Source organism: Moschus berezovskii, chromosome 23 (genome assembly GCF_049115385.1).
Source record: "Moschus berezovskii isolate FMDL1 chromosome 23, NW_MosBer_1.0, whole genome shotgun sequence".
In the NCBI taxonomy this organism is placed as follows: domain Eukaryota; kingdom Metazoa; phylum Chordata; class Mammalia; order Artiodactyla; family Moschidae; genus Moschus; species Moschus berezovskii.
In genome coordinates this window covers 20,184,740-20,200,155 of record NC_142482.1, presented here as the reverse complement: position 1 = coordinate 20,200,155, position 15,416 = coordinate 20,184,740, and the positions used below count along the sequence as shown (strand labels likewise).

General features: G+C 54.8%; 1 protein-coding gene across 1 annotated transcript in view; it reads left to right on the top strand.

Moving 5' to 3' along the window:
* Nucleotides 1-15,416, top strand: part of GRM4 (glutamate metabotropic receptor 4) — a 103,121-nt gene that overhangs the window by 67,835 nt on the left and 19,870 nt on the right. Inside the window, exons 4-5 of the mRNA XM_055406877.2 lie at nt 497-651; nt 2,770-2,910. Coding sequence (XP_055262852.2) covers nt 497-651; nt 2,770-2,910 — 296 coding nt within the window. The remainder of the gene's footprint in view (nt 1-496; nt 652-2,769; nt 2,911-15,416) is intronic.

The window sequence follows — 15,416 nt, the reverse complement described above, 5'->3', positions numbered from 1 at the left end:
TGTGTGTGACAGTGGATATAAATGTGACAAAGGGCCAGTGGGTGTGGGTCTGGGAGCCTCAGAGGACAGAGCTTGGGCAGATGTGTTTTTGGGGATCCGAGTCAGACATGGGGCAGGTCCAACCAGAGGGAAACAGGCATGGTCTTGGCAGGACAGAGGCAGCCCCAGGGGTAGGAGTGGCTCTGGGAGACCACACTGGGCCTGAAGGCAGCTCTGGGCCCAGGGCACAGGCAGGCATAGGGGTGCAGTGTGGGTGAAGGGCAGCCATGGGCCTGTAGGCAGGTGTGGGTCAGGGCAGCAGGGAACCAGGGGCCTGGGAGTCCAGGCGTGGGTGCCAGGGTGGCTGTGGGCCCTGGGCTCCTGTGGGTCGGGACGGGGAATCCAGGCACAGGCTGCGAGAGGGACAGGAATGAGCCTGGGGGAAGGGCAGGTGTGGCCAGGGCCGCGGAGCCCGTGGACAGACACGGCTAGGCTGGGCTGGTGCGTGTCCCCACAGGCGTGTGCTGGAGGCGGCACGGAAGGCCAACCAGACCGGCCACTTCTTCTGGATGGGCTCGGACAGCTGGGGCTCCAAGATCGCCCCTGTGCTGCACCTGGAGGAGGTGGCCGAGGGCGCCGTTACCATCCTCCCCAAGAGGATGTCCGTGCGAGGTAGGCCCGGCGGCCGCAGTGACACACCCACTGCCCACCCCCCTCCGTGCGCACCGCTGTCAGCGTCACTCTGACGGGTCCTTCTTACCGTGCCTCCCCACTGTCCTTCTCCAGCTCCTCGTCTTCACACACCCTGTCTCTCTTCTTCCTTGGCTCCCAGCTTCTTTGTGCTCAGGTTCTGGGCTGGGAGGCCTTCTTGGCCACACTCGTCCCAGTGGGGTTAGAAGCCACACTCAGGGTCCTTCTTTCTCCCGTCTCAGATACTCATGGGTGTTGGGGGTGGTGGCAAGTACAGGAGGCTCATTTATCAAGACTTCTCCTTCACCCCATACACTCTCATCCCTTCTCCCATCTGGGACAGAAGTGAGACCCCTGCCCCACTGGGGGCGTGTCCTCTGCTAGAAGGGCCCTGGGAGCTGCCAGCAGGCTACCTGAAAAGGGTGCCAGGCTGGGGGCAGGGGCCGCCCTGCAGAGTCCTGGTGGGCCCTGGGTGGGCTGGGGGTGGGGGTGGGCCTGGCATCCCTTACTCCTGGGACAGAACTCAGTCACCCAGGGCAGGAACAGATTGCTGTGGCTGGAGCCTCGCTGTGAGTGAGGTGCGAAGTTCCTATTAAAGGTCCAGTTTGGCAGGGACCTCACTGTCCTTCCCACGGTGGTGGCAGGCTCCCAGGGCCTCCTCCCCTGCCCTTGCTGAGGTCAACAGACATCAGCGTTGATGGAGCTGGGAAGCCTGCAGACATCTACCTCCACGAAACTTTCCAAGAGACTGAGGTCTAAGTAGGGGAGGGACATGGGTCACATGGCCATGTCCTCGATTCACCCTGAGGCAGAAGGAACACAGGTGCCAGAAGCTTCCACACCGCCCCTCTCAGCTTCAAGCCATAATAAACACAAAATAACAAAACTATGGCTCTTGGTACCCACAAATGCCAGGCCCCATACAGACATCTCATTTAGTCTTTCCAGCAACCCCACATTTAGTAAGTGAATACATTAAGACTCAGAGAGGTTAAGTGACATTTGGTGGCAGTAAGTCACACATACTTGCTATTAAGTGGCAGAACTAGGATCTGAACCCAGGACTTGCCAGACAAAGCCCTGTTTTCTCTGGGGCACCAGAGAAACCATGAAAGCAGTGGTTGTCAGCAGGGGGTGATTTTGATCCCCAGGGACATTTGGCACGGTTTGGAGACACTTTTAGTTGTCATGATTTAGTGGTGCTTCTAGTGGGTGGGGGCCAGGGATGCCGCTCAACATTCTGCAATGCCCAGGACAGCCTCCCCCAGCCATCAGCCCCCCACCACCATCAAAGAGTGAACTGGCCCAGTGTCAATAGTGTCAAGGTTGAGAAACAGCGTTCGACCAGTGCCAGCACCTCCCTGACAGCTCCAACAGACAGTCACTGAGCCTCCACTGGGCCCTGCCACCAGCGGGAACTCGTTGCTGGGTGAACTTTTAGGCTTTTGGGTCTGTTCCCAGCAGCTTGGTCAACTGTGAATGTGATATGGAATGGTCATGGGGCAGAAGGCAGGGGGAGGAGAGAAGGCCTCATTCACCCACCAGCCTGCCACCCTGGGTCCGGTTTTCTGGGCTTAGAGCAGAGTTGATAAGTCCTCTGGAGCATTCGGAGAAGGAGGCTGGCTCAGTGAGTGATGGGGAAGTTCTGGACTGGAAGGAGGACGATTCAGGCCCCTGTCTTGGTGGGTGACCTGGGCCAGTCCCTACACTCTCTGGTTCTGTCTCCTCTTCAGAACCAGAGAGCTCATGTACTCCCAGGACTGGGTGCCGACCCCCCGCCCCCACCAGCCTCTCTGCTCTCGTCTCAGGACCTCCAGGTGGTTCCTTCTCCAAGAAGCCCCATATTAGCATTTCGGTAGTTAAGCGCAAACACCCTCATCCTGTACTTCTTCCATAAAGACAACCGTTGTTTGATGACACAGGCTCCCCCTGGAATTTAACCCAGCTGTTTTCACCAGGAAGGAAATGGGTCCTGGATCAGAGGGTGCGCTCTTCCTCCCCTCCTCGCCCGGTCTAAGGGTCTAAGCGGCGGGAAGAGCGAAGGGCTGGGGGCGGGTGGAAAGAGGGGCGCCGGGTCCTGACATCTTGGTTCCCCGCCAGGCTTTGACCGCTACTTCTCCAGCCGCACGCTGGACAACAACCGGCGCAACATATGGTTTGCCGAGTTCTGGGAGGACAACTTCCACTGCAAGCTCAGCCGCCACGCGCTCAAGAAGGGCAGCCACGTCAAGAAGTGCACCAGTGAGCACGCGCGGGGGGCGGGGGCCAGGGGCGGGGCCGGGAGGCACGGGGCTAGGGGCGGGGCCAGGAGGAGGCGGGGTCACCAGGGGCGGGGCCGGGAGGAGTCAGGAGAGGCGGGCCCAGGAACGGTGGGGCCCTGGGGCGGGGGCCTGGGGTGGGGGCCTGGACTGATTCCAGGTCCAGTGGGTGGGCTTTCTCAGGCCACAAGCCGTCGGTGACGCTGCTTATAGGGGAAGGGGCTCCTGGATCTGGGCAGAACCGCCCTCTGGCTGACCACCTTGGGCTTCATCCAGACGTCCCTATGGCGAGCCCACAGAACTGACAGACCTCAGCTGCCCCGTGCACCCTGCCACTCACTGGTCTGAGCGTCTCTAACTCCTTGAGGGTTTAGCTGTCACTCTACAGACATCAGTTTGACTCCCAGAGCTTGGCCCTTTTCTAAGCATCCATTCTAAAGGAGATCAATCCTGGATGTTCATTGGAGGAACTGATGCTGAGGCTGAAACTGCAATACTTTGGCCACCTCATGCGAAGAGTTGACTCACTGGAAAAGACTCTGATGCTGGGAAAGGTTGGGGGTTGGAGGAGAAGGGGACGACGGAGAATGAGATGGCTGGATGGCATCACCGACTCTGTGGACATGAGTTTGAGTGTACTCCGGGAGTTGGTGATGGACAGGGAGGCCTGGCGTGCTGTGATTCATGGGGTTGCGGAGAGTCGGACACGACTGAGCGACTGAACTGAACTGAAGCATCGTGGATGTAGCAGGGAATGAAAGCCAAAAAGCTCTTGGCGTTTTTATTCTAATGGGGAGACAGACAATAAACAAGATTAAAAAAAGTAAACTATAGACTTATGTCAGAAGGAAAATGTGCAGTAGAAACAACATAGATAAGAGTCTGGCTTCCCTGCAAGGTAATGTTTCAACAGAGTCCTGAAAAGGACAGGGAATGAGCTGTGGGAGGATGGGACGATGGGTCTCTTACAGATTGGAAACAGAGGCTCAGAGAAGGTATGTAAAGTGACCTGAGTTCCCACAGGTGGAAGGCAGTAGAGCAAGATGTGGACCTAGAACTGAGCTCTCAATCCTCAGCCCCCTACTGTGGCTGCCTTGGCGTGTCCACATTAGATATGGTTGGATGTGTGTCCTTGTGAGTTCTTGGTCTGGGTAACTCTGCAGCAGGACCTGGTGTCAGGGACCCTGGGAGGGCTCTGGGTACCCCTCAACCTGAGCCAGCTGTGCCCTTCGGGCCTTGACTTTCTCATCTGAAAGATGGGATAGATGATGAGCCAGCCCAGAAGGTGTCTGGGGATGCAGGTGAGAAGGCTGATGGGAGGCACTTCGCAAGATGGTGGCTCTCAAACCTGGCTGTGCATCAGCATCACCTGGAGCTTTAAAAACTCTCCCAGGTCAGAATGGCCGTCACCAAAGATCTACAGACAGTAAATGCTGGAGAGGGTGTGGAGAAAAGCGAACCCTCTTGCACTGTTGGTGGGAGTGCAAATTGATACAGCCACTATGGAGAACAGTATGGAGATTCCTTAAAAAAAAAACTAGGATAAAACTACTATCAGTTCAGTCAGTTCAGTTCAGTCGCTCAGTCATGTCCGACTCTTTGCGACCCCATGAATCACAGCACGCCAGGCCTCCCTGTCCATCATCAACTCCTGGAGTTCACTCAAACTCATGGCCATCGAGTTGGTGATGCCATCCAGCCATCTCATTCTGTCGTCCCCTTCTCCTCCCGCCCCCAATCCTTCCCAGCGTCAGAGTCTTTTCCAGTGAGTCAACTAGTCGCATGAGGTGGCCAAAGTATTGGAGTTTCAGCTCTAGCATCAGTCCTTCTAATGAACACCCAGGATTGATCTCCTTTAGATATGACCTAGCAATCCCCCTACTGGGCATATACCCTGAGAAAACCACAATTCAAAAAGATGCATATAACCCAGTGTTCATTGCGGCGCTATTTACGATAGTCAGAACATAGAAGCAACCTAGATGTCCATCAGCAGATGAATGGATAAAGAAGTTATGGTACATATATACAGTAGAATATTAGTCATAAAAAAGAACAAATTTGAGTCAGTTCTAGTGAGATGGATGAACCTAGAGCATGTTATACAGAGAAAAGTAAGTCAGAAAAACAAATATCGTACATTAACACATATATATGGAATATAGAAGAATGGTACTGATGAACCTATTTGCAGGGCAGGAATAGAGATGTGGACACAGAGAACAGACTTGTAGACACAGCAGGGGAAGGAGAGGGTGGGACAAGCTCAGAGAGTAGCATTGAAACATACATTATCATATATAAAATAGACAGCCAGTGGCAAGTTGTATGTAACACAGGGAGCTCAACCCAGTGCTCTGTGACAACCTAAAGGGGTAGGGGGGTGGGAGAGAGGTTCAAGAGGCAGGGGATGGATATGTACTTATAGCTGATACACATTGTATGGCAGAGACCAACACAACATTGTAAAGCAATTATTCTCCAATTAAAAAAAAAAAACAAACCTCTACCAGGGCCTCACCCCCAGATCCACTAAGCAAAACTTTGGGGGTGGATTATTTCTCAAGCTCTCCCAGTGTGTATTTAGGGCTGGGAATATCGGGCAAGAGCAGCTTTGTTTGCATGCAGTCACTTGGGGCTCTTTTCAAGTGCTGGTGCTTGGCTTCTCCCCCAGACATTCTGATGGAACTGGCCCTGTGTCACCAGGGCACGGGGACTTTTAAAAGGTGCCCCAGTCTATGGCCATACCACCCTGAACGTGCCCGATCTCGTCTAAAAGGTGCCCCAGGTGGGTTACTGTGCAGCCAAATGCGGGAACCACTGGCTTAGAAGGAGAGGTAGGTGATGGGGGGAATGGTGTGTGCCCCAGGTGAGGGGAAGGCTTGAGCAGAGCAGGAGAGCCTGGAGTGAACTCGGGGTGGCCAGGAAGGACTGAAGGACAGCGTGTTCCAGCTGACCTGGATCCTTCCTGCTGCCTCGGAAGCCCCAGCAGAGGCTGGTGAGGATCCTTGTGTGGCCTCAGGCCAGGCACAGTGAACTCACCCATGTTTGGGTGACGTGAGGGGTGGGGGAGCTGTGGGAACGTTTGTGGAAGCTGAGACCACCCTGGATGAGGGGAGGCAGCCCTGTCTTCCCGTGGCCCCGCCCAGGTTTGAGCTGAGCTGGTCCCTTGGAAGAACATCTCAGGCCAGGAGGGCTGGGGTGACACCCATGGACTATGGGCTTGGAACTCGGCACCTGTCAGTATGTCAGGGACTGGGTCTGACTCTGCTTCCTTCTGGCTCTGTGACCTGGGACAAGTTATTTAACCTGTCTGAGTCCCGGAGAGGGCAGGGAAGCTACCACCCATCTCAACAGGTTGTTGGGAGGATAGGTGATGTGTTTGAAGGGTATGAAGAAACTGGCTGAAAAATGATGCATATGGTAAGTGCAAATGGTGATTGTTGGGGACTTCCCTGGTGGTCCAGTGGTTAGGACTCTGCATTACGAATGCAGGGGGGCGAGGATTTGATCCCTGGTGTGGGAACTAAGACCCTTTATGCCTCAGGTGGAGCCAAAAAAATAAAATAGCCTACTTCCAAACTTTCTTTAAAAAAAATTGGTGGTAGTTGTTGATAGAGAGGAAAGGGGAGAGATGGGATTTAGATGCAACTGGGTAATTTAACAGCTCACGTCTGTCGTAAGGATTCTGTTAGCTGTGGGGTCCCCAATGACGGAGGACAGCATCATAATAGTTGCACCCATTTTACAGAAGAGGACGCTGAGGTGACTGGTGAACATCACAGTGCTGGAGAACGGGCAGAACTGGATTGGTACCCAGGCGGTTTGGCTCTCCCGCCTGCCTCTCCTGCCGCCTTCCCTTCCATGCTCCTAGCCCCTCTCGCTGGCCCTCCGCCAGCCCTGTTATCCACCTGCCTCACTCTCTCTCCCAAGCCTAGCTTCCCACTCACCTCTCCCCGGATGCTGGCTGTCCACGCTGGTGGCGTTGGGTGGGTCCACTCTGGTCCCCGGGATGCTAACGGTTTGGGTAGTTGGCCTCTGCCTGTCTGCCATGGGCCCTGCTGCCCTGCCCACGATCTTACTGGGAGCTCCTGTGTTCCCCTGCCCTGTGCTCTGCCAAGTCCACGCCTTCCCGCCCCAGGACGAGAACGGGCCTGGTGACCTTCCGAGAGGATGGGAAGGACCATCTCATGCTGGGGTCTTACACTTGGGAAGATCTGATTCATCCTTCAGGGTCTGAAGGTGTTAAATTGAATTCCCCTCCAGACTAGGATTTGATGGCCAGTTGTTATTTGGGAGGGGATCCCAGGAAACTTTGGTTGCAGAGGTAAGGCAGCCATTAAGGGTGTGATACCAAGCAGGTCACCCCCGCGAACAGCTGGAGCTTTACTCCCCTAGGGTCTCTGGGGACAGAAGGAAGCATGCCTGCCAGTCATCCCACTGGAGATGTGAGGGAGCCGGGGTGTGTGTACACCAACTCTCGTCAATTGTTTTTTAAAAAATTGATCAATTTTAAATTATTTTTTGGCTGCACCATGTGACTTGTGGGCTCTTAGTTCCCCAACCAGGGATTGAACCTGGGCCCTGGCAGTGAAAGTCCCAAGTCCTAACCACTGGACCTGCCAGGGCATTCCCTCCTGTCAATCATTATTAAAAAAAAAAACTGATTATTTAATATTTTTTTGGTTGCACTGTGTGGCTTGTGGGATCTTAGTACTCCAACCAGGGATTGAACCTGGGCCCCAGCAACAACAGTGCCGAGTCCTAACCTGGCAGGGAAGACCCTCCTGTCAATCATTGCTGGCTCTCCCTGGAGGATGTTAACTCTTCAGTGCCTCATCCAAATGGCAAAGAGGGCTTCTGTGGCCAGAGAGACTCAGAAGAGCCGCAGATACTGGCAGTTGGAGATTGGGCTGTGTGTGTTAGACGCTTAGTCATGTCCGACTTTTTGTGACCCCATGGACTGTAGCCCGCCAAACTTCTGTAGTCCATGTGGATTCTCCAGGCAAGAATACTGGAGTGGGTTGCTATTTCCTTCTCTAGGAGATTGGGCTGGTGTGTCTCAAAATGCAAGGGGTCATGGGCACCCATTCTTTCTCAAATGCACAGCTGTGAGAGTCCCCCTTAGCCGGGTGTGAATCCTAGTGCTGCCACTTTCCTAGCCATGTGACCTTGGGCAGGTCATCTCTTGAGGCCTCAGTTTCCTCATCTGTAAAATGGGAATTGTACTACCCACTCCCATCCCTTGATCCCCATCCTGAGCAGTGCTGCCTTGCTTATAGTTTCTTGGGGAAGGCGGGGGAAGTGGTCTGCAGGAAGCACAGGAAGGTGGCCTGCGGCCTGCCCCCCACCTGAGCGAGACAGGGGTCACTGAGCGGGCATCTCTGCAGCTGTCAAGGCCTGTGGGAGGGCAGCGCCTGCCTCCCTCCTCTTCTCCTGGCCCCTCCCTGGGAGGCTGCAGAACAGGTTTTGGGGATTAAAGCTATAAACAAGGCAGATGTGGCATCTGTCTTCTTGACAGCTCTGCCAGCCAGGTGATGGCTGAGCGGAGGAAGGTCTGGTTTATGAGAAGATAGGAGAATTTACTGCCTGCTGCTCCTAGGGGCTGGGAGCTGTGAGAGGGAGGGCGGCCGTGTGGCCGCTGGAGATGTATGAGGAGATGCCAATCACCTAGCCTGTGTTAGCAGCAGTAACAATAGTAACAGCTGATATTTATATAGCATGTATTACATGTCAATTTCTGCTCTGATATTTTGCATTTACTCTTCACAGCAACCCATTTTACAGATGAGGAAAGTGAAAGTGTAGCCTCTCAGTCGTGTCCGCCTCTGGGACCCCATGGACTATAGCCTGCCAGGGTCCTCTGTCCATGGAATTCTCTAGGCAAAAATACTAGAGTGGATTGCCATTCGCTTCTCCAGGGGAGCTTTCCAACCCAGCTATCGAACCTGGGCCTACCACATTGCAGACAGATTCTTCACCATTTGAGCCACAGTGGAAGCAAAGGAAAAGTGAGGTGCGGAGAGGCTAAAGATTTTCCCAAGATCATTCAGGAGTAAATAGCAGAGCTGGGATTTGAACCCTGGCCATCTGGCTCCAGGGATGTCCTGCATCAGCCAGCTGCTGTCCCATCCCCAGGGCCCTCCTGGTTATTCCAGCCTGGCTTTGACAGTTTTTTTCACCTCTACACTCCCAAGGGAACTGGGGAGAGGAAGGAAGACCCACATTTGGGATTACCTACTATGCGCCAGGCTGTGCCACGCATTAGGGGAGCTCACGTTTGCTCAAGCCATCGCCATGTGGTGGCCAGAGGGGTCCTGAGCCCTTTCCTGTGCTGTTGCTCACTTGTTCAACGGGCGTTTACTCAGGCTGGCTGTGTCCCCAGCCTTGTGCTGGGCTCTGGGAAGGGAACAGACCTGCCCCACGGAGCTCCTCCTGCAGGTGGGAGACTGCGTGGCAACATGGTACACGATGGTGCAGTCCCAGTAGTCAGAGCCGAGGGCCTTCGGAGAGCTTAATCCTGAGACAGGAGAAGACAGATCCAGGAGGCCTCCTCCTGCAGAGAAATTGAGAGTGCTGGGAGACCAGGGCTGTGGCATTTTTAAATCAGGAGGTCCGAAGTCCTCACTGAGAAAGTGACTGGGAAAGAACTTGCCAGGCAGAAGGTACGGCATGTGCAAAGGCCCTGAGGTAGGCTCAGGCCTGGCAAATTGGGGGAGCAGTGAGGAGGCCCACGTGGCTAAAACAGAGGGCAACAGGTAGCAGCTGAAGTCAGAGGGATAGGGTGGGGTGACACAGGGTGTGTGTGGGGCCTGGTTGGCCATTAGTAAGGTTTTAGTCATTATTAACACAGAAGGAGACAAAGCCATGGCAGGGTTTGAAAAAGGATTAGCGTGATAAGATTTATGTAATAATGGGCTCATTCTTGCTGCCTTCTGGAGCAGAGCCAGAGATGAGTTCGGGGCTGTAGGCTGGGGTGGGAGGTGATGGGAACCTGGAGCAGGTGGCCATGGAGATGGTGAGGAGTCTGATTCTTTATCCATTTTGCAGTGTGGCTGCAGAGTTTGCTAAAGGATTTGCGGTGAGAGAAAGATGACAGAAAATCAAGGAGAACTCTGAGGTTCTTGGCTGTACTTTGAGATAGGGGGGAGCATGGAGAGTCGGGCTGAGTCATGGGGAGATTCCTTGGAGAGGGGGGTGCAAAACCCAGGCTGAAGTTGGTCAGGAGGAAAACGGAGGAGAGAAATTGATGACAAGTAAGTGAGTGAGGACCACTCTTCTGAGAAGTTTTGTTGGAAATAGAGAGAGGGAGATGCTAGCTGGGGAAAAAGTGAGGTCAGGAGAGGGTTTTGTTTGTTTTCATGGGAGAAATTAGAGCATATTTGAATGTTGCCAGCAAAGATCCAGCAGAGAAAAATCTAGAAGCTGCTGGCGGGAGAGGGAGCATGGCTGGGTGATGGGGAAGAAGTGACATCCACGTGAGGGGCTGGCTGTGACTGTGGCCCCCTCCCTGGAGAGCTCTTGGGCTGGGGGGTGATGTTGGGGTCTCAGAACCAGAGAGGGGCAGAGAAGGGCCTTCCCTGGAAGCTGGCCTGTCCAGGTGCCAAGTGTGGACTCTGCTACACATGTTACTCTATTCTAATGGTCCCTGGAGCTACCCTCATTTCAGACAAGCCAAATAAAGCCCAGAGACACTATGCAACTCAGCCCATACGAGGCTGTATTGGGGTGGGGAAGGGGACAGGGTTTCAAGCTGCTCCCATCTGGCTGGATGTCCACATCCTGTTTCTGGAACTTGGGTCTGTGGACATCTGGGGATACATTCTTTCATTTGTTTGCTTTTTAAAAGTCATTTCTTTGGTGGTGCAGGGTCTTAGTTGTGGTAGGTGAGGTCCTTTAGTTGCAGCACATGGGATCCAGTTCCCTGACCCGGGATCGAACCTGGGTCCCCTCCACTGGGAGCTCAAAGTCTTAACCACTGGAACACCAGGGAAGACCCTGGGGATACATTATTTGTTCTGTTTGTTTGCTTTTTAAAAATCATTTATTTGGCAGTACTGGGTCTTAGCTGTGGCATGTGGGGTCCTTTAGTTGCAGCATGTGGGTCTGGTTCCCTGACCCGGGATTGAACCTCTCTCCACTGGGAGCTTGGAGTCTTAACCACTGGACCGCCAGGGAAGACCCTGGGGATACATTCTTGAGGTCAGACTCTCAGGGACCCAGGAGTTCCTCGACGATTCCTGAACTTTGCATTTTCATTCAATGGCCATCCAGAAGTGGTCTTTACTGATTGTGAAGACAGCTTCTCTGCTCCTGTGATTATTTGCAGTTGGAAGCCAGTGTCACTGCTAGGATTTCAGCTTCTGATGTGTTTTCACCCTGGGATCTTCCTGGGACAGAACCACCTTCCCTCAGAAGGGGACTGGAGCTGGCTCAAGGTCGGGGAGCCCTGGGCTGTACCACCCGTGAGAGCCCAAAGGGGAGCACCTGGGAGGGAATCAGGAGCTCCCCCTCCCTCCTCATCTCCCTGCCCCGAAGGTGCTGATCGTTAAGGGCCCGTGAGGCACCGGGGTAGCTCAGGGTTCCCCGGGATGAGAGCTGACACAGAGCTGAGGCCAAGTTTGGGAGAACAGACCTGGGGTAGAGGGGACCAGGCTGAGTTGTTTAGAGGTCCCCTAACCAGAAAGCCCCTTTGACAGCAAGGAGATCAAACCAGTCAATCTTAAGGGAGGTCAACCTTGAATATTCACTGGAAGGACTGATGCTAGAACGAAATTCCAGTATTTTGATCTCTGATCCCAATAGACAGTTCAGTTCAGTTCAGTTCAGTTGCTCAGTCGTGTCCGACTCTCTGCAACCCCATGAATCACAGCACTCCAGGCCTCCCTGTCCATCACCAACTCCTGGAGTTCACTCAAACTCATGTCCACAGAGTCAGTGATGCCATCCAGCCATAGACAACTCACTGGTAAAACCCCTGATGCTGGGAAAGATTGAGGGTAGAAGGAGAGGAGGTTGTTGGGATGAGATGGCTGGGCAGCATCACCGATGCAATGAACATGAACTTGGGCAAACTCCGGGAGATGGTGAGGGACAGGGAGGCCTTGCGTGCTGCAGTCCGTGGGGTTGCAAAGAGCTGGACACGATTGGGTGACTGAACAACAGCAACACCCGGGAAAGCAGGTGGCTTGATGGAGGTTGAGAATTCAAGCGAGGGGCTGGCAGAGCACGGGTAGGGTGGGTGGGGCTGAAGAGCATGGGTGCTACCGCAGACGAGGACGGGGAGCCGGCTATGTGACCTGGGGGTGCCGAGCAGACCCAGGTGATGGAGCAGGACATGGGGGTAGGACTTGGGGACCCTAAAAAAAGCCTGCGTGTTCCAGGGAGGTGGCTCAGCCACAGGTGGGGTCAGGAAAGAGGGGGAGTGGCCAGAAAGGACAGGTGTCAGCTTCCTCCCCTACCCCTGTATCAGTGGAGAAGCTGACCTGAGCCCTGTCCGTGGGGTGGGCACCCCATTCTCATCTCGTGAGGGGGCGGAGAGAGTCAGCACATGCATGCAGAGGGGCAGCCGGGCTGGGTGGAGGCCTCGGGAGTTATCCCTTGGGGGTGTGTTAGGGGGGGAGAGGAAAAGGGAAGCTTAGAGAATAGTACGTAATGGTATGACGTTGTGTGTCTTATTGATACATCCGTGTCTCCTTGAATCCTATCAGCGGCCCCACAAAGTAAGCATGATTACCCTGGATTCTCATCTAGGGATGTAAGCATTGCTTAACCCGGTCGTAGGGCTGGGCCAGGGCAGAGCCACGCACCAGCTTTCCCTAGGGGGATCCTGGGACCCTCCTATCCCGCTCCCTGGAAGTTTGCTCGACGGATGAAAACCTGTGAGGATGTTGGCCTGTCTGTTTGTAGATGCCAGTTTACAGATCTGTAGATACGTGCGGTATGTCCACACACCTATGTCAACTACCCGTGTGGACTTGAGCCTGGGGGTGCGGACCCTGAGGTGTCCCCCGGCGGCCCCCCAGCATCACTTTGCCAGTGGGATGAACGCCCCGGGAGCAGCCTTCAGCCTTCAGCTGGCAGGGGTGGGGCTGTGTGTTCCCTCAGATGGGCCTCCCTGAGGCCTTGGCCCTGCCGTTCTCTGGAGCCCCCCGTGGGCGAGCCTCACACCTGGCATTAGTGCCTTCCCGTCACACCCTCGTCTCACTTCCTTACCCCTGACTTGTGCTTTCATCGTCACCTCCAGATAAAAATGCTTGTGCTCACATCCTTGTCAGGACCTGTTTGTGGGGCTTCCCCGCCCGGCAGTGAATCTGAATAACCACGTGCGTGTGGAAGTGCTGTGCTAATCGTGTGGCTGTGTCTATGGAGCATGCGTTTATGTGGCCACTTCTGTTTCCGTGTGTTTGGGCGTGGATGTGTGTACAGAGATGTGTATAAATGCAGCCACGTTTGTGTTGTGACTCTACATGTGCAGATGTGAAAATGTGTGAGTGTGTATGTGGTTGATTTTCCATACCTTTCTGTGAGGAAATGTGTGTGTGTGTGTGCGTGTGTGTGTGTGTATACACGTGAGCCTAGACCTCAGGAGGAATGTGGCTGGGTGGGGCGAGTTTTGAGGAGGTGAGGGGGGAGACCGGGAGGAGCTGTGGTTATTTCAACCTTGAAAACTCATTTCAATTACAATTTACAACCTGCAGACAAAGGCTGCAGTCGCCGTAGTAACCGCAGCTGTGGGGGTTTTGACGCGGGGAAAATCCTTTCGCTGATGGTTCCGGGGCTGGCTGTCACCCGTGGCCGAGCCAAACGCCTCTCTGGCTCACTGTGCCTCGGGACACAATTAGGACATCTTCAAACTGTTGCTGCTGTCATTGCTGCCATGTGTCCAGAATTGATCTCCTCCAGGAGCTCTCGGAAACCTGTGTCTTGCTTCCTCCCAGAACTGCGATTCCCCCGCCTTGGCCTGAGGGTCCCTCCCTTCCACAAGAGGGGGTTCTCTGACCCCAGCTTCCCTCCACGGCACCCTGCCTCCTCTAGCCCTGTAGACGGGGATGCTTAGCTCCTGGTTAGTCCTGGCCAGATGCCCCAAAGAAGGGGACGGAGGCAAATCAGGGTGGATGGAGGGAGAAGGAGGGGACAGTTCAGGGTGGCTGACACTCTTTGGGAGCCAAGAAATCTAGGTTCAAATCCCAGCCATTCACCGGCCAGGCCAGTCCCCAGGTGTGTAGGAACACCTGCCGGTGGTCAGGATTCCCGCAAGCCTCGGTACTGCCCTCCACTACCTGCGAACCTCCTCCTCTGTGAGGGCGGCCGGTCTGGCCTGCCTCTCAGAGGCTCAGGGCAAAGGAAGCATCGGCCATGCTGCAGGGTTATTTGCTGGAGTCAAGAGTGTACAGACAGCCTCACTGGTTATGGGCGCAGCTTCCAACATTCAGGACAGCGTGTCTTGACCTTGTTGACCTTGTGTTTGTGATCCCTGCTCCCTCGCTTAGGCTCTGTCATTGTTGCTTTTTGTGGGGCTTAGGGGAGGAGCCTGTGTGTGTGAGATGGAGTGTGCGTAGGGGGCGGACTCAACGCCTGCCACTCCCTTACAAATAAAGACCCTTTGCAGGGCGCCTCACTGCCCTGTTATCTCATTTGTCATTGGGTGCAGACTTGAGACAAATGTCAACCATGTGAAAGTGTGTTGTGGAATCTCCAGAAATCGATGGCTGGCCCTGTGGCAACTCTTGTTGGGGGGGTGTGGATCCCGAGGGACTGTGGTCCAGGGCCGCTGACAGCCCACAGGACCCTGGAACCAGGCAGAGGTGGGCCCTTCTGGTGAGGGGCTCCCGTGAGGCCGTCTGCACTCCATGTGTGACCCCAGTGAGATCACGTGGTCTTGGACCTGTGTGGCCCAGGGATGCATGCTTCAGCTGGACCACTAAGGGGGACCCCTGGGAAGCCGGAAGCAGAGAGGCAGAGGGCAGCTCTGCCAGGGTGTCTTACCCAGCGTGTCCTTGACCTGGGGAGAGCCCTGCCCCTTCTCTGCAGAGGCCACAGCCGCCCCCTCCATCCCAGTTAATAATTCAGTCTCTCATCCATATGAAATGAAGGCGTGATGGGAGCTCTGGGGGTGTGAAATGGGATGCAGACAGAGGACAGGACCTGGGGGCTAGGGGTGAGGGAGGGGCCCGCGGCTGGGGCTTTCTGCACAACCCTGCCCCAGCCTCTTCTGTCACCCTCTGGGAGCTAGATTGTCCTTTGAGCTTCTCTCCTGGTACCAGAACCTGTGATCAGAAGCCTTGAACAAGAGGGCAGGCTGCTGAGGCCGGAGAACCTGCCCCTCCCATCCATTCACCTGTTGTGCCGTGGCTGAGACAGCTTTGCCTGTTGGCACAGTTCTGCCTTCCCTGGAGCTCCAAGGCAGGCGGGGCTTAGACCTCTCTGTGCCCTCATGTTTAACGCACTTCTGCAGTGCTTGGCAAGCACTGGGCCTCTCTGTGACCT